At 40.9% G+C, this 22,395-nt stretch overlaps 1 protein-coding gene across 1 annotated transcript in view; it reads right to left on the reverse strand.

Moving 5' to 3' along the window:
- Window positions 1-22,395, reverse strand: part of Snd1 (staphylococcal nuclease and tudor domain containing 1) — a 408,394-nt gene that overhangs the window by 329,308 nt on the left and 56,691 nt on the right. Inside the window, exon 10 of the mRNA XM_057771546.1 lies at window positions 13,458-13,571. Coding sequence (XP_057627529.1) covers window positions 13,458-13,571 — 114 coding nt within the window. The remainder of the gene's footprint in view (window positions 1-13,457; window positions 13,572-22,395) is intronic.

Raw genomic sequence — 22,395 nt, forward strand, 5'->3', positions numbered from 1 at the left:
AGTCTTCTGTATCCTTTATTTCAAAAGTGGCAAGTCTACTTAGGGAGAGAGGGGTGCTACTGGCAACCAAACCCTAGGGTCTGGATCCCAGCCCACTTCTAAATAACACAGACAGATAAGGAATTAGGTGATTAGCGAGTGTATTGCCAGCAGGACTAAACATCAGCTCCTCTGGGAGCACATATCTGCAGAATAATACTGCACAGTGTGCTCTGGCGCACTCTGCCAGGGGCACCTCTGATCTGAATGGACCCGATTCTCAGGCTTTCTACTTCAAGGCACATTTTCATTTTAAGTATAAAGATATAATCATAAAAATTGAGATAATTTATATCTCCAAAAATAGGTGGCAACTGGTTAAATAAATTATGGCACATCCGTATTATTAAAAACTATGTAACCATTAAAAATTCTGTTTTATGAAATTATTTAAAGGCCAGGGGAAATGTTCTGTTACAAAAAATGAGCAGAGATGCTAGTGAAAGGCCATGAGATATTAACAGTGTGATATTTCCTCTGGCTTGTAGGATTTAGGTAATTTTTATTTGCTTATTTAAAATTTTCCCAAAATTATAAATGAATATTATACATTTATAATCAGGGACAAATCTGTAAAGACGAGAATGGGGCGTAAAGTTGAAAGCAGAGGTGTAAGCCTCCCTCCCATTAATGATTTGGTATTAAACAGACAGTGAACTATCCAGGAACTCTCAGAGCACAGAAACCTCTCTAAAATGACTTAATAACTGAGAATATAAAAAGGGGAGAGGTTGATCTCACAAGGGTAGGCCTCACTATTGTGAACTGGCAAACCTCCTATGGGAGACAAGATGATAAACAATAAAGTGGACTGAGGCTCACTCAGTGTTACAGCACTTGCCCAGAAGGTTCAAGGTCCTGGGTTCAATGCCAGTGCCATTAAAAAAAAAAAAAAAAAGAGGAAGGGTCGGACGGAGGGAGAAAGAGGGAGAAAAAGGGAGAGGTAAGATTGGGTTCAACTCTTGTCCAAAATTAAACATTTAGAAACACAAATTAAGTTTCTTCTGTACATCAACTTTGGTGCTTTCAAATCTGGTAATACGAAATATTCTGACTTCGTAAAACTATTTTGAAAAAAGAAACTATGTACTATAGTAGCAAAAATAATCAGTTTCCACGTCCAGAAAATTGAAAAACAGGACTATAGAAAAATCCATTCAACACTAAGGGAAAGGGCCACCAACCCCTCAACTCTGCATCCATGTTCATGCGACACGTGGGAAAGCAGGTAAAACTTGGCTAACCCACTTACTAACCTCCAGCAAAATACAGAATCCACCCAACCCTGTGTCCTCAACTCATTAGTCTAACCGAATAACTATGAATTCAACAAGAAGCCCAGGTTCTTCAGGGCCAGCATAGGCTTCCTCAGTGTCGTGCAGCCTCCTTTTCTCACATTCCATAAATAAATACAAACTCCCTCTGTTACAAAGAGAATGGTGTTGGCCCATCCAAATATGCCAAGTCTTTCTGATAGTTGGAATTCACATCATGAATGAACATACTCAATAGCCTTTAGACCACATCTTTGAGAGTTTATTTCACATAAGTCAGTACATGGCTATCAGCATTTCTCTTACTCTAGCTAGAGTTCAGAGCTGAGCCCTGAACAGACCTAAGCACAGCTCCAGTAAGCCCTAACAAGGGACAAGCTTTCCTTCACCTCAGTCTTAAAACAATGCCACCCAAAACGCTAAGCCCACACCACACACTTTTGTGCACATAATTCTAAAGGTAATCGAGGATTTGCTAGACTATGTCTCAACACTGACTTCTTTATAAGAGTCATGAAGTGCCTGTATTTTCTTCCATCTTCACAAGGGCTATTTGCACAAGCCAGAGCCATGCCCATTCTTTAACTGTTCCTTCTTCCAGGTTTTACCAAGTTCAGCTGACAGAGGTGCAAACCCTAATCATCAAAGTAGCCCTTCTTAAACCTTTTCTTTTGTTGCCATGAAGTGAAACTGACCTGAAAAAAAAAAAAAAATACTAGTCCTCACCTAACCATTAGCTCCAACAGTGTTATAAATTCTTCCCTAGAAAGCCTTGTTCTCAGGATAGACCCTCCCGCCGCCTTTCACTGGCACCTAGGGCACATTCTAAGTTAAGAGCACCATGTCTGGTTAGCAGTGACCTTGAACATGTGGTAGTGCTTATACAGGAAACTACTTCTAAATCTAGCTCAAAAAGAAAACTGGCAATGTCAGAAACCAAACTCCTGGGAGACGGCTTTGTTAACACCCACTCTTCAACTGCTACGAGTAACAACCTAGAACAGTGATTCTCCAGCTAACGTCTAGCAGTTGTGAAAAATGAGCATTCCGGGCCCCAGTCACAGAGATTTTAACACAAGGAGTTGACTACTGACACCTTAAGAAAAACTGATCTGGTCTCCTTTCAAAGGGAAAAAAAGCTCAGCCAGAGGTCACTGTGAGAACTAGCAGGGCACAGAGCTGTGGCAGGGAGACAAGGGCAGTGGCGGGTAGTGGCAGACCCTGAATACACACCGCAGCTCTACTGTTCAATTAAAATATATGGCACCAGCAGAGATCCACTTAATCTTTGTCCTCAAAAAAGTCCTGTATAAGCCCATAAGGCTTGCAGTTCATTTGCAGTAAATGAGAAGCAATAATGTTGGGTAGCCATATTTGCAGTGAATCTAACTTTACCAATCAGATGATTTGCCCTTGTAGAACTCTGCATCAGGGGATACTTTAGAAGCACACATATGGGAGTTCATTTCCTAGCAGGGAAGGGAGGAGAGGTAAAACAGATATGGCAAGGCCAAAGAACAGCTGAAAACACCAGAGTTCCTAATCCCCAGCTTCAAAACATGAGGTTAATTCAGGGCCACCAAGATGCTGAAAGATCCCTCAGTATCCACAGATTGGCTCTCCAGGGCACACCATATCACAAGCCCTCCCCTAACATGGGGGGAGGGGAGATAATGGGGCTTAAGATGCTCAAGCCCTTCTAAAATGGCACACTAGACTTGTTTAAGAAATAATGGCAAGCATTCCCTAAGTCCTGGATTTGACCCTTAGGATAAGAAAATCAGCACATGTTGAATACAGATGGAATTTTCCCAAAAAAACCTTTTCCAAAGCACAGCTGCTTGGATCCATAGAGAGGGACTCCTCACTTACAAAAATCCAACTGTATACACGCATATGGATGGGAGAGTCAACATTGTATCCTTAGAATGTTATGGGGTCTGTGTGTCATGTTGCATGTAAAATCGGGTTAGCATACTTGAACCGGTCAGCCCAGCCCATAACAAGCAAACAATGAAAGGCTGCAGGGTTTTAGCTGCACTGAGTCTCACATTGGTCAGGGTCCTTCAACGGTACCAGAGACTAATTTCTATACCCAGGACTGGGAACTCCCTCTGCTACAGGACCACACTCCTCTACCTGCTCTTCTTTAATGGTAGCTCACCCTGAGGAGCAGACATATCCCAGAGCCCTGCTGTCTCCGCATCAGGGCACTCCAGAACTAAGTGTAACTTCACCTACAAACAAGAATGCCTGTTCTAAAGGAACCAGCTACTCTTCTGAGAGGACTGGAGTACAGAAACAAGGAGAGTGAGGCTAAAAGCTTTCAGAGAGAGGAGGGGGCAGGCACCAAGAGCAATCCACCAGGCAAGCCATATTCAAGCTCTCACAGAAAGAATCCAAGGTGGCTCAAACAGCTGGCAGAACTCAGCCATATGAGCCAGTGATGTAGCACACACTGGAAGGGATGAAAAAGGCTCTACGATAGCTCCTTTCCCCCTTATAAGAAAACAGGGGTGAATAAAATGGGCTGCTTTGAATAATGTCAAGTCTCTCTCCTGTTAAGGTGCTAATCTGGATATTCCAGAAGCCAAACCAGCACGTGGCACTGTTCTGCCAATCTACCATGCAAAACACATCACTCCCTCCCATCAGCTGCAGGTAAAGAGGGTTCAATAAGAACAGGGCAACCAGTGCAGTTTGTACCCCAACTCCTGGGGCCCAGGCCTCAAGCTAGAGCCAAAAGCCTGACAAGGGAGCCCTGGGCAGCCACACGCCAGCAATCCCTTACAGAGCTCCACCTACAGCTCTTGCACACCAGTCACTCTAAAACAAGCCGTCCAGCTGGAGAAGCAGATGCTAAGCCGGCTCCGTATGAATAAAAACTAGGCTTTCTCCTAATTGCAGCCCACCTTACAAAAGGCAGTCAAACACGGAAAGAGTCGAGCCCTCCTGGTCATCAGGAAAGCATCCTTCTGGTGGTCAAGTTGCAGAGTCACAGTTAAGGGCCAGTGCCCTCCACCAATCTGCAGCAGCAGATTAAGAACACGGAGCTGCGATGGCAACTGAGAAAGCAAACACACATTATATAACTGAGTACCAACTATACGCTAGGTGGTTAGCCTGCAACAGACTTGAAGAAATGAGGAATCTACTTGACCCAGAAAATCAAACTGCATAGAGAGAGAGAAAAAGAAGAAAGGGAGCAAGGAAGCAGAAACTAAAAATTATAAGAATCTAATATGTAGACTTTCCAGGATCTGCATTCACCGAAGCCACAAATTCCGAGGACCAGTGTGTAACCAAAAAGATCATGTGATATTTCTGCTTAGCCTTACCAAGTACGCCACATAGTTAAACAAGGACAAACTGACTCCAAGCAGAGAAATAAGAAAGTACAGAGTTTCTAGAATGTGTTCCCATCTTAACTACACAGAAGTCCTGTTGGGAAGAGCCCTATACCAAGGTGAACATAAATAAGACACTTAGCTGGTAGAAGGCAGCCGTACCCTAAACCAGCCGGGCTCACGGTAGTAGGTGAATTAAGAACTATAAAATGTGAGCACCCTATAAAATGGCTACAGATTTTCAAAGAAGGGCTAAAATGAACAGTGACACCAAATATATACCTAACCAATGGGACTGTCATTTGCTAGGGAAAAGAGAAGTATGTGTGTCCTTCAGCTCCGAAGAGCCTCTGCTGCAAACAGTGGGGTGAAGCGCTGCTACTTCATCCATAAACCATCATTCACATGCATGCATGTGAGTGCGTGCACGCGCGCGTGTCCTGAAACTATAAACATCTTGTTAATACAAATAATTCCTCAGAATCACAGAATCTATAATATACGAGGAACTTAAATGTTTGGTTTCTAAACAGAACAAAAATCTCCCAGCCCAAAGCTAATTAGCCCACCAAGGATTGAAGCCTACAGCTCTGGTCTGCAAAAATGCAAAGCACTGGATGACTACACTAAACTTGCCTTGAATATAAATGTTACATTTTTTAAAAAAGTAATTTGTCTAAACACAGTGTAGGTAGTTCTGCAATCAGCACCTCATAAATAAAGAGAGAAAGATGACAGGAAAGCTCTCTAATTGATTTTAAAATTAGTTCCAGCAAAGAAATAATCTAACAACCAACAAGGTCAACAACAGAAAGTGAAGGGGGAAAAAACTAGGCCTGGGTAAAAAGTACACCTAAAGACATCAATGGATCAGTACACCTGAAAGGAAGGCATCTGGAAACTCTGAGTAAAAACAGAGTGTCAGAAGAGTCAGATAGGGACTGATCTTCAAAGACAGTAAAACCCTGCAATTAACCCCTTTGGAGGATTGAACTCATGCTGCACTGTTCTAACGGAATATAGATAAAGGAAACTAGACAGGGAGAGGCAGAGCTGGTCAAGCAATGGCAGAAACTAAACTGAAACAGAGTAGGGAAAAGAAGTAGCTGCAAAAATCTAAGCCAGCTGTAAAATACCCAGAAAAACAAGCAACGCAATTAGGGGGCAGGTGGGAAACAGGAAAGCAGAAACTGACTCCTGAGACTTGAGCCCCAGTACACCAGCCCCAGCTGAAAAGCCCTATCAGCAGCAGTCCAGGGGTTAGCAGAGGATTCAGAGTGGGTAAAATGATGCCCCCTCAAAAGCAATGTATGGAATGGAATTAAGTCTTATGCCTTAGCATATGGGATTTAAACATTTGATAATTGGCTAATCTATTCATAGTACTCTACAAGATTCTGAAAGAGGAGATAAAGATGAGAAATGCCATGCCTGGCCTCAGCAGCATTTAGATTTCACGGCAGAAAGTAGGCATGCACACAAACGTGTGGGGCATTGGAGAAAAGGAAAGGGCTGTGTGTATACAAGTGTCTGACCTAACAGGATTCTTAAGAATGGAAGCAAGAAAGTTATTTCGCCGGGTGGTGGTGGCGCACGCCTTTAATCCCAGCACTTGGGAGGCAGAGGCAGGTGGATCTCTGTGAGTTTGAGGCCAGTCTGGTCTACAAGAGCTAGTTCCAGGACAGGAACCAAAAGCTACGGAGAAACCGGCTCGAAAAATCAAAAAAAAAACAAAACAAAACAAAAAAAGAATGGATGCAAGACAGGGAGAACATTAAGGGGTCAGGAAACAGTAAAATGATGGTGCCACCAAGTCCAGAAACAACAGAAAACTACTACAGCTCAGTGGGGCTGAGAAGCAGGAGGAAACATGAGCACACAGCATGAACAAGATTTAGATAAGTTGAAAACGTAAGACTGTGATGGTGATGATTAAAGAAACAGAGAAGAGAGAGATGGGCTGAAAGAGGTAAATGTACAAGGTTCAGAGGATTAGCCATCAAGACCCACTAGGAGATTGTTAAAATCCTACAAAATATAATATGAAAGAAAGAAGCAAGGGGATCTCTAGCTCAAGAAATGGAAAGAAACTATAATTTATAAGAGGGAGAAAAAAAGCAAATCAAACGCAACAAGACAGGCACACGCTGTCTTTTCCAGTTTAAAATACACTGAGAAAGATCAGTGGAGTGTACGTTTTAGGAAACTGCTATCTGCCCATATACCCAACGTCTTGACCTTTTCACCTTGCCCACCAGTAACCTCTCCAGCTGAGAAGCAAATCACAGCAATGTTTTCAGTGATGGCACCTAGATATTAATCTCAGAAAACAGGACATCCACATTCTAGAATCTTAAATAGGTGAGCTAAGACCCACCTATCATCTCCTCATAGTAATTTTTTTCAGCCTTCAATAAAGGAGGTTTCAAGTGTTCACCTCAAAAATGCCCAGATCAAACAATCTGGAAACGGGTACAGAATGCCTCTGCCAGTGCTCTGACACAGACTATGTCTTTTGATCACGCTGCCTCGGTCCCCAGATCTCTCCACTGGAAACCGGTGAAATGCTATATCCATTTCAAAGAGCTTCTCTTTGTCTCCAAGGTCCTTAATGCCAAGCTGGAGTCACTCTCTAATTTGCTGTTTGCCTTATGCTCCCAGTTACAAGCCTGAGATCACAATCAGTGGGTTTATTGGCTTGCCCCACTTTGCTTGGGGACTCAAGTTCCACAACTTTCTCTTGGTATGCATCTTAGGAGCCACATGGTCTGTCTGAGGGTCCGGAGGGGCCAGTCACCTATCTTTCAGAAGTCCTAACCAGAAGGAACAGTCTGAGAACCACTCATAATTATGTCTAAATGGCAAAGCACCCCAGGATCTTGCGCAACAACAGAATTATCAAAACTTGAATCAGCCTTGCCTCTGACAAAAAGCCCTCAAGAATCCCACAGCATCCTGAAATTGCAAATACCTGCCCTGCTGCTCCTCTCTACCAACTGCCTGTCCAAGAGTCCCAGGGGCCACAGGCCTTAGAGAGTAAAGGCAGCAAGGGTACCAAGAGATTAGAAAGACCCTTCACTGGCCAGGTCAGAACTTTTACAGGCCCTGGTGTGAAAGAACCACTGCGGTGTGTTCACTGAGAGGAGGCTCAAAAGTAAGGAATGGAAATGGATAGATATCAAAAGCAGTGGGCTACCAGCTCAGAAAGCTTCTCCCCTTGGATTTCCACACTTTCCTGAGTACCAAGCTCACAGACATAGACAGAGTCAAAGGGAAAAGAGGGCGAGCCAGATGTGCTACACAAAGGAACCTGAGAAAAACCTCTGCAACCAAAAGCAAACTTGATCTACTAAATACCTGGGGGCTGGGCAAATGATGTGCCAGTTTTTTGAGGTAAATTTCAGCTCCATCTCTCTGTGCCAACTACAATAGCACTGCAAGAGCAGACTTCACGAGGGAATAAGTCAGCCTCTTCACTAGATGCCTGGGGGCTGTTTCCTTTGTCATTAACACTCCAAGTGTAACATAAAGCCCATGGCAGCTCTGGGCAAAGGAGCACTAGGCTTCCCAGTTTCAGATCAAAGCCAAGAGCTCCCTAGGAAGCCCTGAGATTGCACAATGTACTATCTCCTTCAAGGCAGCAGCTCAGAAAAGCCAGAGCCTTTCCCTGAGATTTAGCACTTATTTCTTTATGGCAAACAACTGGATAAAGCAAGCTATGCCTTTAGAGAAACCCTGATGCCTGTACAGGTTCACAAGAGCATCACATGTGAGCTCTAAACAGACTTTCAGCCTGAAGGAGTGTCTATCGCCCAAGAGCTGGCAATGGATTCACCTGGAAATTCAGAAGCAAGACCAAGACGTGCAGGCACACCCAATGGAAGGCTTCTGAGGAAATACTACATACTCCTGCATTAAACCCTCCCATCACACTGTCCACCAACAAACCAAGCTCCAATAAAATACAGGATCTGCCTGGGCAATACAGGGAAGACTTGGGAGAAAAAGGCTGCTCTGATCTGTGTTTTAAGTGCTTCCTCTAGATCTAATTAGAAAATAACCACAGAGTGGGAGAGGAAAGCATACAGTTAGCCTTAGGCAAAACCTTGTCTTCCTGTAAAATTTAAGAAATGGTGCAAGAAAAAGGAAAATTCCACTTTTCCCTATTGCCAGCACCTGCCGTGCAATTTCTAGATGTCTCCGAAGATCTGTTCTAGCTGATGATAGGCTACTAAAAATTTCTAGGGAAGGAGGAAGAGAAACGATGAAGAGAATGTGCTCTTTAGTTTTCTAAAAGGCAACGCCACGGGGTCCTCCTCTGGAGTTCAAGAGGCCCCCTCATGGTAGAAATTACTTCTGCCTGCCCATCACAGTGCACACACCCAAGACTTCTCTCCTGTAATCCTTCTAGCTCTCTCTGCATCCTCTCCCACACAGTTCTTTTCTTTATATAGGACTCATACCATAAGCTATTGGTTATACCTTTCTTTATTTCAAAGCCACTGACCCTCAAGAAAGTACCTGGTAATTAGACAGGGGGTAATTTCCCAAGTGCATGCCTGAAGGTCCTGTATTCCATCCACCACAGACCTTCCTCTCAAACAATCCTTAAGCATTCTGGGTTTCTGCAGTCACATGGCCACTCCCCATTTCCCAAAAATACACCATCTTTCCCTTTGAGATTCTACCAGATCTTATTCTAACTAGAGCAGGAATATATTTTGTGCAAGCTGTATCTTACACCAGGGCATCAAGCCAAAGGGACAAAGACAGAACAGGAGCTAAAATGCAGCCTCTATTCAGTGTGCCAAGCACACACACTGACTGACCTGAGGTTTCCTTGGGGAGGGACACCCTTTTCAAATTGGCACTAAGGTATCAAAGGACTTAACACAGGGACTAGCCCCCAATAGCTCTACCTTAATTTTTTTTTTTTTTTTTTTTAGTTTTTTATTATTTATTGAAACAGGGTCTCTTTATGTAGCCACCGCTGTACTGGAACTCTCTAAGCAAACCAGATTAGCCTTGAACTCACAAAAATCCAGCTGCTTCTGCCTACCAAGTGCTGGGATTAAAGGTGTGTCACTATGCCTGCTTCTACCTTGAATATTTGATTGGGCTTCCTGCCTGTCATAGGTAGAAACACTGGAAAGTAGTAAAGGAAACTAGAAACCTGGAACTGAGTATGTCTACTGCCCAGGCTTCACACATCTCAATTACAGTATCATGGGGAACTCGAGATGAGTTTTCTTCCTACACCAATACTGTAAATTTTTGTTAACTTTAGAATAAATGTAGAAGAGAATCTTGAGCTCTCTGTAAGAGCCCAGGGGGATTCTTTAAGGAGAAAGGCAAACACTCTGAATCTGAAGTAACAGCTACTGTCCTCATTTGTCACACTATTCTCCCCCAGGTCAATTAAGGCTTATCAAAAGAAAATCAGAACTGCTCCTTGTAGATCAGTTTTGTACAAATGTAAATTACTTAAAAAAACTTGCAAATCAAAACATTGACAGAAGAGTTCTTTCTTTTTTTTTTTTTTTTTTTTTTTTTGTGTGTGTGTGTGTTTTTTTTTCGAGACAGGGTTTCTCTGTGGCTTTGGAGCCTGTCCTGGAACTAGCTCTGTAGACCAGGCTGGTCTCGAACTCACAGAGATCCGCCTGCCTCTGCCTCCCGAGTGGGACAGAAGAGTTCTTAAGTCTAAATACATCTTTCTCCTTGGTTTAAAATTCCTCAAGACAAAACCTAAAAAACTTTAAAAGTCTTTGACATACGACCCTTACTTAATGACCAAGCCCGTTTGCTTTCAACCCTAGCATCTAACTATCTGCTAGTCTATTCGTGCTTAAACAAAAATAACTTCAAGTTTGTCACAAGGCCCTCATGGTGTATCCTGAACTGTTCCCAGGACCCGTACATGCCCTGGCCCTCCCTATAGTTTCCTATCATCCAGGTGGCACGCCACTCAAACGCTATCCTCAGTGGCTATCCATTCTGTTACCACAAATTCACCTGATTCTTGTCATTAATGTTTCCAGATCAGATATTGTCCCCTCCCCATTTTTAACTAACTTCTAACTACCCTTCAAGCTTTAAATAAATGTCATTTCTTCAAAGAAACTCAGATTATACACTCTCCCTAAATTTTTTGTGCAGCACTTAGTAGCAAATTATTTATATACTTCTACTAAATCTCAAAGTTTGTGAGAGGAACGATGGCAATCCCAAAACAATACCAGGTGAGCAGTAAATACCGATGGCAATTAGCCTGTTCATCTCGGCTTTTCAAGCAGTTCTGTCCATCCAAGTAGCCACTAGCCTCGTGCAGCTACTTAAACATTTAATGAAGCCAGAAAGAACTGAAATGAGGTATGAATATAAAATATAAACCAGATTTCAAAGGCTTAGGGGGGACGACAAGAATCTACTTATTTAGTTTTTAAGTGTAACTAACTAAAATTGAGAAGAACAAATATAACTGGCTTGTGTGGCTTGCATGATAGGTCTTCAGTGCCTTTCCTCACACGTGCTTACTTCTCATCTTTGAATACAAACAGTTTCTTAGGGAAATACCAGAACAGCCAGTCATGCTCAGGGATGCTATGTCACTGACTCTACTGGGATCCCTTCGTACAATCTTCTAGAGGATTTAATGGACAAATAATGACAATCAGTCTTCATTTCTCTCAAAGCCATATGTCGCAGACTATTATAGCTGAGCTTTACTTGGAACTTTCTTAAAATGAACTAAGAAACTCAGGAGTGAACAGAAAGAGAGGGGGGTTGGGAAGCAGACAAAAAAAAAGACATAGCTCATTTTGGTAGGAAACAAGAAATGTTATATAAACAGAATTCAGTCTGAGTAAGGAAAATCAAAAGCAAAAAAATCAACAACTGCCCATCAACCACTAGGCTAAGAGGAAAGTATCTTTCACCAGCTGGGGAGCTCCAAATGAACCTGGAAAAACTTGAGTTCTCAGTAGGTTAGCTCCTTCTTCAAAAAACCTATTATTCCACCTAAGCTCAATACCACCCATCCCCTAAAACTGCTTAGAATCCAGCCACATAGTCTACATTAACATAATGCTTTAGCTAATGATGCAGACATAAAAATTAACATTCAGGAATTTCCAAGTTGTGGTTGCTGTGGGAACCTTAATTCCAACTTTAGGGCACAGATGCAGACTCGTGCACACTCCCAATCCTCATCAAACTAGTAATGTATATTTACTCTGTGCAATGAGGCACAGCTACAGTTACTGAGACAACCTCATTTTGGCATGTCTAAGCTTTCATGCATTTAAATTCTCAACCTTGCCACGGTACTGTTTGCTGCCTCCTCTACAAAGAAAAAGAAAGCAAATGAACTGATTGGCCAGACATGAAATCACCCATTCTGTATGTTTTTTATGCATGATCTGATTCAGAAGACAATCATGATATTTTGATTTTACTCTTAAGGGCTGTCTATAAAGTCCTACACAAATGGAAACAGGGTTTGAAACTCAGCTTGTAAATGCGCTACAACATGTGTGTGCACAAAAAACAATGGAAGAGCAAATTTCACATCTTTAGAACCTCAAATGAGATAAACAAAAAAATGTAGATATCCACAAAACTAATTTCAACCATGATGTTTAATTTCTAAAAACTGCCCTCTCGCACTAGTTTTTACCCAAGGCCTAATTCTGTAAGCAGACAACATAAACACTGAAGTTATCAGAGGGTAATAACAGGAGCAAGAGTGACAGCCTTTAAAGCAAGAAAAAAACAAACCCAAATGGTCTCAATCCTTTTCCTTACCACCTCAAATGTCAGAATTATAGGAAGAAAATAACCACAAAATCTAACTTCAATCTGCCTACCTGCACACTGATGACCAACTCTTGTTGGAATTTCATCTAAAGCATGATTTCCTAGAACTGAACACACTCAAATCATATGATCAGGCAAGCATTCATTCATTCATTCAAAGATTTAGCAAATAGTACAAAACAATAAAGATAGTAAACATTTGTAGAAAGTAAGCATAAACACAGATTCATTTCTTTTTCCCTAAAGCAAAGACATAAGGAACTACCAAACCAAAATGACCATCAAAAGCAGGCTCTGTAAGTTGGGTACAGAATTTCTCCATCTTATTCTCTCAGAAATAGCAAGATCTTCTTCAAATAAAATGCACCCGCTATCTCAACTATACCAGTCCTAACCGCTCTCAGCTCCCTGGGGAGGAGTGCCAATAGTAACTACTTGAAATGGAGCAGAGCAGAGGCTATGGTTTGAGCTGCAAATATAAAGGCAGAATACTTGCAGAATTTCAAAGACTTCCCCTTTCACATATTTACATACGAATATTATAGTTAACTAATTTTCTGGCTTCTCTACTTGTACAGAAGTGTAAAACCTTCCTGAGTGATTTCAATAAGAGTATCTGCCCCCTCTACATTCATGTATTTGAACACCTGGTCCTCAGTTAATGCCGATATTTTGGAGAAGTCTAGGAAGTACCTTGCTAGAAGAAATATGCCGCTGGGTGTTGGCTTTCACATTCCAAAGTCTCGTGCCATGTGTGCACGTTCTTACTCCTCAACCCTCACCCCTGTGCGTGCAGTTCAAGAGGTGAGCATTCAGTTCCGGCTGCCATTGCTGCTTGCTGCCATGTTTCCCACCATGACAGAATAGAATCATATTCCTCTAAAACTATACATCAAAGAAACCCTTCCTTCTAGAAGTTGACTCAGTCATGGTGTTTTTATCACAGTAATAGAAAACTCACTAATTCACTTCCCGGTCTCACCTGTACGTTGTCTCCCTCCAACCTTGGTGGTCGGATGCTCGACAGGTGGATGGTCTTGTAGACTCCAGAATTCAGCTTCACAACAATGGCATCAGCATTTAAAACCTGCATTACCTGTAAGTAAGAAGGCAAAAATGCTTAAACTGGCTTCAGTAGTTCTTGTTACACAGCAGAGAGTCAGGCCCACCAAAGGCAGATACAAAAGATGAGATAAGCAGCCATCTACAGTAATCAATTCCCAAAGACCTTATGATAATCTCTCAATAAAACAGAAGTTATTTCATTCAGAAATATGATCCATCTTTATTTCTTGTGCTTAACTGTAAGGCTGAAAGACTGACTAGAAACCTGAGCCAGATGTGATGGTTCAAGGTTATAATCTAAACCCTCAGAACACTGGTATAAAAGGACCACTGTGAGCTTGAGGCCAGTGAGGGCTATACTGTAAGTTCCAAAATGAGACATCCATGGCTAGACAGTAAATACTGTGTTTAAATAAGAATAAAAGTCTTTTTAAAAAATCTAAATCCAGTCTGTTCTGAAAATTTTCTTGATCCAAGTTTAAAACTAAATATCAAAATTCTAACTCAAGAGGCAAAGGACAAAGGTTGAATTAGAAAATGGTACCCCTCTCACTACATGAGAAAAACCTAAATAAAATGCCCCAATAGAGAGCAGAAAAATCAAAGACAAGTGAAGGATAGAAAGAACTGTCAGTTCAGCTCAGGGAAGGAGATGCTTAGCTGTTAATCTCACAGGCAGAAACATTAAATTGCTAACATACTGCCTCAGCTACTCCACAAGCCATCTTTTTAGAATGCTACTATGGACACATCTGGTTTTAGAAACCAAAAATCATTAACACTGCACCCCGCTCTCAGCTGAAAACGATTAACTTCCAGTCTCGGATACAAGGATATCTATTTGAAGGGCAAAAGCAAAAATACTTCTCTGTGAAGGTTAGAACATCCCACCAGTGTGTACAGAATAAAATGCCATTCACACTGGGATAGTACCACATCACGGTACAACCAGAACCTGTGATAATGGCCAGCAATCAACAATTCACCCAATTATATCCAGACCCTGTTGTTTTAAGGCTGTTTGGGATTTTTTCTTCTTCTTTCTTTGCAAGCATCACAAGTAGCTACTGACTACAAAATATTGTCACCATTCATTCCATCTGCAGAGTAAAAATCAGGCTCTTCTATGCTTCAATCAGCAACCACCAAGTGGCTGAATTACGGGGTCAGCTGCCACAAAAGGAGGAAAGACTAGCAAAATTCCTCTTTTATGCATGAAACAAAAGCAGCTAGACAGTTCGTTGCCATAATGGACAGCACACTGGGAATGTCTTAAGGGAGGCCTATATAATGAAAGATTCTTCAGCACAAAATACATTCATTTTCAGATTCATCCAAAAACATCTATTCTCCACCTTTACAAAGAATCAGCCAATCACAAACCAAAAAATAAATAGATGATAGATAGATAGACAGGTAAACAAATAGAATAAGGGATGCTCTAAGGGACAATCTTAAGAACAAGCAAAAACAAGCAAAACCCAAAAACAATTAGAAAATGTGTACAACATAAAATGGCAGTAGCTAAGTACCATCAAATAGAAAAGAAGGAAAAAAGAAGACAGTCAAAACCAAGCTGTGTGTCGATCCATAGAAGGCTGATTATGGCTGGCGAAAGGAAAGATCTAGGTTTGATCATTATGAGTAATGGAAGTCGCAGGGGAAAAAAGGCCAGCGGTCAGAAAGATAATGCAAAGTCTAACCCAGACTAATGGAAACTAGGAATTAGTATTTATCTACTATATATTAAGATGAACCTGCAACTCTGAAAGCAGCAAAAGACAGTATTAAGTGATCATAGTTATTTTACTATATACTCACAGCAAATCTGAGTCAAGAGAGCTAAACCCTAAAATCCAGAGATTCTCCTGGTCAAAAACTTAAAAATCAGATACATATATATATATATATATATATATATATATATATATATCATGAAGTCAAACTAGGACCAAGTTAGGGCTGGTTATCAGAACTTGGTAGTATCAAAGGTATATATAAGACCCTCCAAATCCAAGAGTTTCCTTTATCAATTAAAAAAAAAAAAAGCCATGAGGTACTTAGATACTGCCTATGAGATACAACCAAAAATATAAATTCAATTACAGGAACCAAAAGAAAATCTCTATGTATGTTATCATCTAGACATAGTAATGCCAAGAAAAACTTCTCAATAAAATATATTCCCAAAGCTATCAAGAATGGATAGCAGGCCCAAACACAAAAGGTCCAGTGACTTGTCTCTATCTTTTAAACCTCTCACTTGTGTGGAAAGAAAACAGGTGACAGACAGGACACCTGAGGTATGTGGGCTCCATGATGCAATTCTAACTGCAAACCAGAAAGGAGAAAAAAAATTCCTCTAAGCCATACCAAGCAAGACAGCTACTATTCCAGTTAACAATGCCTTCAAAAGGATAAGCACAGGTAAATATGGTAATCTTCAGCCATCTCAAATGCACACCTCTCACAATATTTCCAAAATCTTACTCCTGGACAGATCTGTACTTACTCGCAAACTGAAATTAACTCTTATTAAATTGTCAGTTGCCAAAAACATGCAGAACTTCCTTATCTTAAGACATGAGAAATTTCTGGACAGTCCTGGCTTTCAAGCATGCTCAAAGAGCAATGACACCAGGGAAAGTATCACAATGTCACACGTTCACCCTGACTCCAGAACGTGAAGATCTAAGCATCCCGTGACAAGGTTAGTATTCATCACCCCTTATAACATGATAATGATAGCAGCAAATAGATTCTAAAAGCTTAAATTTTAGGCCACAGTAGCAGACTCTGCTTTGGCATATCCCTGATTAGCAACCTCCTCTTCAGAACTGCACACTCTGGCGCTGCCAGGGATGCAAGGCTTAGCTTTCCGAGAGAGAACAGGAGGGAAGAAAGGAAGTTGGGGGAGGGGTAGGATTTTCTATTTCTCTGTAAACTGTGTCATTACTGCCTAGAAAATAAGCAAATGCTTCAGAAACATGGAAGAAGCGGTAAAATTCTGGATATAGACACACACTGTGCAATAAGTAAAATACAGAGTGGATCAGCTCAGTTATGGACCACACTCTTCAGATTAACTCAAGTGTGCTCCCACAGCTCGCTTCCCACTAGAAGCTACAATCTCTAACCAAGCCATCCTCATGCAGGCACACCAAGAGATCACCCAAGGCTCAGGAGCAGAAATCTATAAGGAACAAGTCACCATCTGGACTCAAGATTAGATGCACTAAATCCAATTCCTTCCGCATCATTTGAAGTCCAGTTGTAACCAGAAAAATGTCTTCGTGATGGTAAGGTATAGGCTAAAGGCTACCAAAAGTAGGAGAACTACAGAGCTGTGTCAGAGGAAAGAAATATTGATCCCTTTCTTTGGCCCCCTGCCACACTGCCTATTTGCACAGCCCCCTACAATGCTATTAGACCAGGGGCCACAGCTAGAACCCTGCAGCGTGCATCAGATGACAAAGTCTGCCTTACAACAGATCTCTGAGCTATGGACACTCTGAGTAACACCCCAGACACAGTCAACAATAGCTCTAATACTACTACCAATCTCAGTACCAGAAAGAAGCAAAGCAAGCATCAACCCAAATAGGGCTTCTACAGGTATAGCCAACGAGCGCACTTGAGGTCACTAGAAATGAAACAAATACACACCCTTTACCTCACTGATATTGTGACATATGGCTGTTTCTCCTGCACCCTAGTACTGTGTGCTACGTCTAGTCTCCCTGGTTCATCACAGAAGTACAAATGCAATCTTGCTTTTTTTTTTTTAAAAAAAAAAAAAAAAGTAAATAATCAGAAAAAGATCCTGGAATAAGCAAACTAAGCACAATCATACCAAATACTATCATAGATAATTAAAAGGAAAGCACACATCAGACAAAATTCCTATGGGCAACATCCTACAAATACCTCACTGCTTCTCAAAATGATCAAAGTCATAAGGAAAACAAGGAGAGGCTGACAAGCTATAAGGAGGTAAAATAACCAAATTTAATGTTACTGAAAGAGAAAAAATAAATTACAAGAAATCTAAATGATACAATAATGACTTTAATTAATACCAACAAATCAATACTGGTTCATTAATTGTAGCAAATGCACCATACCCATGTAAAATACCAAAGGATATTAGGCTGGCGATGAATATGTGGACTCTAGGCATTGTTTGTTCTGAAATGATCCTAAGAATCCTCTTAAATCTCTTCTCATTCACATCTGCAAACTGTACTGCTAATGAAATCTTCTGTAAGTCTTAGCCTATGTACACTGAGAGGAGGCTAATATTCCTGCCAAAGTATCCCTATACTTCCTTTCCTCATGCAGGCCTTTGATAAGGTCAGGCAAATGACAAATTTTTCATTTTTTTGTTTTCTGAGGTCTCTGTGTGACTGCTTTGGAATATACTGGCCTGTTTAGGTCACACCAAACATATTAAGTATCTTTGCTTAAAATTTTAACTTAGAGCCATTTCCATTCAGCATAAAACTAGAAAATAGGCAAGAGAAACAAAAAGCATAAAAATTACAAGAATATAATAAAATTAGAATGCTCACAAAACATATGAAGAAAACTCAAAGATTCAACAAATACTTAACAAATGAATTAATTAAGTAGTGGAAGACAAAATCAGCTATTTCTATTAGCAATAACATCTGAATTTCATCCCAAATAGCAAGTACCACAAAGAACAAAATCCTCAGGAATAACAAGATGTTGGAAGGAAGGAAGGAAGGAAGGAAGGAAGGAAGGAAGGAAGGAAGGAAGGAAGGAAGGAAGGAAGGAAGGAAGGAAGGAAGAAAGAAAGAAAGAAAGAAAGAAAGAAAGAAAGAAAGAAAGAAAGAAAGACTTGTACAATGCCAATTATAAAACAGGAGCTGGAGGAATGACTCAGTAAGGAAAGTGCTACCTGTGGAAGCATGAGGACCTCAGTTGGGATCACCCCTACCTTCGTAACACCCATGTAAAAACCCAAGTGTGGCAGCACATGCCTGTAATGCATGTGCACACGCACACATTAACCATTTATAGAGATAAAAACTGTTAGACAACAAAGATAAATGGTAACACATCCCATGATTATGGATTAGGAGATCTAAGACTGCCGATATGCTAATATTATTTTTGGTGGGTTGTTTATTGGTTTTGTCAATTTGTGAATTTAATGCAATCCTATAAATACATCTGCTTTCTTTTCTCAAGATGCAATGCTTCACAGATTTACATATAATCCTTATTAGAATACTGTTGTCAACTTGACACAATCTACAACCAACCTGGAGAGTTGCTGAGCACACCTGTGAGCCATTCCTTAAGTGGGTTACCTGAGATGGGAGACATCACCACCACCACCACAGCCTAGGTTCTGGACAAAATGAAAAGGAGACGAGAAGCTAGGCACCAGCATGCATGCATTCGTTGCTGTCTTGTTCTCACTGGGCCTATACTAAGACTAGTGGCCTCAGACTCAGTCTCTGTAAGAACTCCCTTGCCAGGACAACTATGAGCTAAATAAATAAAGCTCCAGTAGTTGCTTTTAGTCAGAGTTTTACCACAAGAGAAAAGAAGCCAAGAGAGAAATCGGTAGCAGAGGTGGGGCCGCTGCTGTGATGAATCTAACTGTGTGGTTCTTAGGCCACTGGAAATATTTTGTGGCTAGAATGTGGAAGAGTTTGGTACTTTAAGCTAGAAAAGCCAGTGAAGGCTAGAAGTATTCCACTGTTTTCTTGTGTGTATATGCAGTGTGACAACTGTGTCACATTCCTACTTTGCCTCCCTGGCAGTGGACTGCATGTTGAATTGTGAGCTATCTCTCCAACGAATTGGCTGCCAGGGTATTTATCAGAGTGACAAGAAAACAAGCATGGTAACAAGCCAATCGGGGTGCATCTTGCAGTTTCACTGCACATGCCACTTAAAGGAGCAACAAAAGACGTTTGGTGGATTGTTCGTTGTTTGATTTTGGCTTGCAGAAATTAAAAAAAAAAAACTGTAACAAAATTCAGACTGGATCTCAAAGGACCCAAAATAGGCAAATTCATACTAGATCTCAAAGGACCCAAAATAGGCAAAAATTAGATGATGCATGATTCTTTATCTCAAAACTTACTACAAAGCTACAATATAGAAACCATACGGTACTGTCATGAAAACTTGCAAGTCAGACCAACGGAATAGTGCAAAAATGCATTATGTGATCAAAAGGCTACTGACAAGAATGGAAATTCAGTACATGAAAAAAGATAGTCTGCAAAAAACAACACCCGGAAGCTACAGACATGCATGAAACCATGAGCTGGCTCCTTGCCTAGTGCCACACTAAGAACTGATTCAAGCTGGATCCATCACTTAAATCTTAGAATTTAATCAATCACTTTTAAATCTTAGAAGAAATTTGCAGAGCAAAAGGTTCACTATTTTGCATCTGGCAACGATCTATTAGATATAAAACCAAATCAGACTGCCTAAAAATTAAAAATAAACAAAAGCAACCACTGTGCTCCCAAAGCACAACTAACAATAAAAGGTCAACCTACAAAATGTGAGATATTCTAAATCATGTATCTGACAATGAGTTTAATAACCAGAATATTTGCAAAACTCCTAAAACACAACAACAAAACCAAGCAGTCCAATTAAAAATAAGCAAAAACCCAGGGTTCAATACCTAGCACTATGAACAATTTTTGAAAACTGAAAAACAGGCAAAGGACTTTGACATTTCCCTAAAGCAGCCCACACAAATAGATGAGCAGAGCTCAACACCACTAATCACTAAGGTTAATGTAAAGCAAAATTATAACAAGTAATAATTTTGTTATTTAGATGACTTCTCCAAGAAAATAAACCAGGGTAGAGGATCTCAGAAACACAATTAAACAGATATAGCTGTGATGCTAAATAACTCTTGAACTGGAAGCTCAGCAATATGGTGAGTGTGTCAAAATCAATTCTGTGCTAGCTAAGTGATTCCATTCTAGCAGATCTATGCTGTATCCATTGCCACCTTACAAACTGATCTCCATTGTTGGCCTAGGCTACCTCTGCCAATCAACTACTTGGGCTCTCGGACAAAGGTCTCAAAGGATAAGCTTGAAGGATGGATAGCTTCACATCCTTCCAAAGCACAAAGGTGGCTGCTGTTTGTTTATGTTATCAAAGAGAACAAACATGAGGTCTCTAACAAGTGGGGCAGTGAGAAGATATCTCTTGGGGACAAGCTCTTTTCCCTTCCCCCCAACAATGCTATTCAGGTCTGTGAAATCTGCAATGCTCACAGATCCAGCAGTAGGGACAGAGAAGCCAAGCCACGTGCTCAGGGGACCATATGGCTACAAACTGCACAGATCAGCTAAAACGCCACAGGGAAGGCAGGCAGGGAACTGGCAGGCCACAACAGGCAAAAAGTCTCAGGCAGGCTCAGCTAATCGCTGTGAAGGGGACATGCCTCTCTGCTAACCTGGAGAGACAAGAAGAGCCCTCTTTTTCAGTTCTTTGTTTGAGGGATAAAACCTCTTAAGCAGATGATGGAAACCAATCTTTCAACAGGCCACATGTAACAAGAAAACCCTTAGTTGAGTTTCAGTTCATAGTGAACCTCTTGACAAAAACTCTCCAGAAATCAGCTGTCAAACCTCAAAGTATCCTGTGAAGAAGTCAAGAGTTATCCTTGCAAGGATTTCCAGTTATTTTAGTTGTGTCCTATACAATTAAAACCTTTCAGCCAGGTAGCTGTAGAAGGAAGAGCCCCGTTTGAAATAGACTGGCAGGCCTTTGGACTTCAGGCTGTAGATGAGGGCCTTTGTTCAATTTCCTTGAAAATTTACTGGGCACCTTTCTTTTGGGGGGGGCTGGAGAGTGCAAGGGGTGTTGGAAATGGGACTAGGGATTGAACCTAGGCCCACACACGTGCTTGAAAACATCCTACCAATGAATCACACCCCAACCTCTTAACATTTTCAATTGTTTAAAAATGACTGCCAACCCACAGTTGGTTTGGGGTTACCAAAAGAGGTAGCCTACAAAGCATCAACAGATTTATTATGTTCTCCTGTCAGAAAAAGTTAGCCAATATTTCCTCGGGCACATATTAGAAATTAAGCCTGCTTCTATAAAGTAGTATTTCTGAAGACCTATTTGCAAATATGTTCCAACCACCTCTAAGGAAATAACTATCATTTATAGATACTTACTACACTTTCTAAATATGGGAAAAATTACCAGCTTACATGAATAGCAACCTTCTGGAGATTGGTTAAATAAATTACAGTATAGCTTCGCAATGGGATATTAGGTACCTATTAAGGAAGTTGATCCAAATACTTGCTGTTTCCTTCTCTAAACAAGTAAGAATATGTTTAACATTTACATAAGCTTAAGAATATAAAGATAATTGGAGAGACAAATACTGCAAAAGATCCTGAAAGTTGGTGGATAAATGGATGAGCATCTGACTCCATGGGGTCATAAAAGCCAAATCCTGAGCCAGAAGTGAGGAAACTGAAGACTCAATCTAATATAGTAAGCAGAGCCCCAGCTGCCCGGAAAGACTCAGGAACTACCAAATCAGGCATCTTAAACAACCAAGGGACTGAACACCAGGACTGGCTTCAAATCTCTGAAACAGCTGTTAAATTTCAAGACATATGCTCAAAACTCAGTTTTGATGCTTACAAACTAGTATTTTAAAACCTTATTCTTAAATGACAAGGTTTATCAACTAACCCAGGAGCCTCTAATATGAGGACACAGAGGACATGGAGGAAAACTGCGAAATAATTAAAGGTATTTCCTCAGACAGCTAAGAGATGGGATGAAAGAAGTTCTAGAAGTTTGATTTA

The sequence above is a fragment of the Chionomys nivalis genome, chromosome 1 (genome assembly GCF_950005125.1).
Source record: "Chionomys nivalis chromosome 1, mChiNiv1.1, whole genome shotgun sequence".
NCBI classification, from domain to species: Eukaryota; Metazoa; Chordata; class Mammalia; order Rodentia; family Cricetidae; genus Chionomys; species Chionomys nivalis.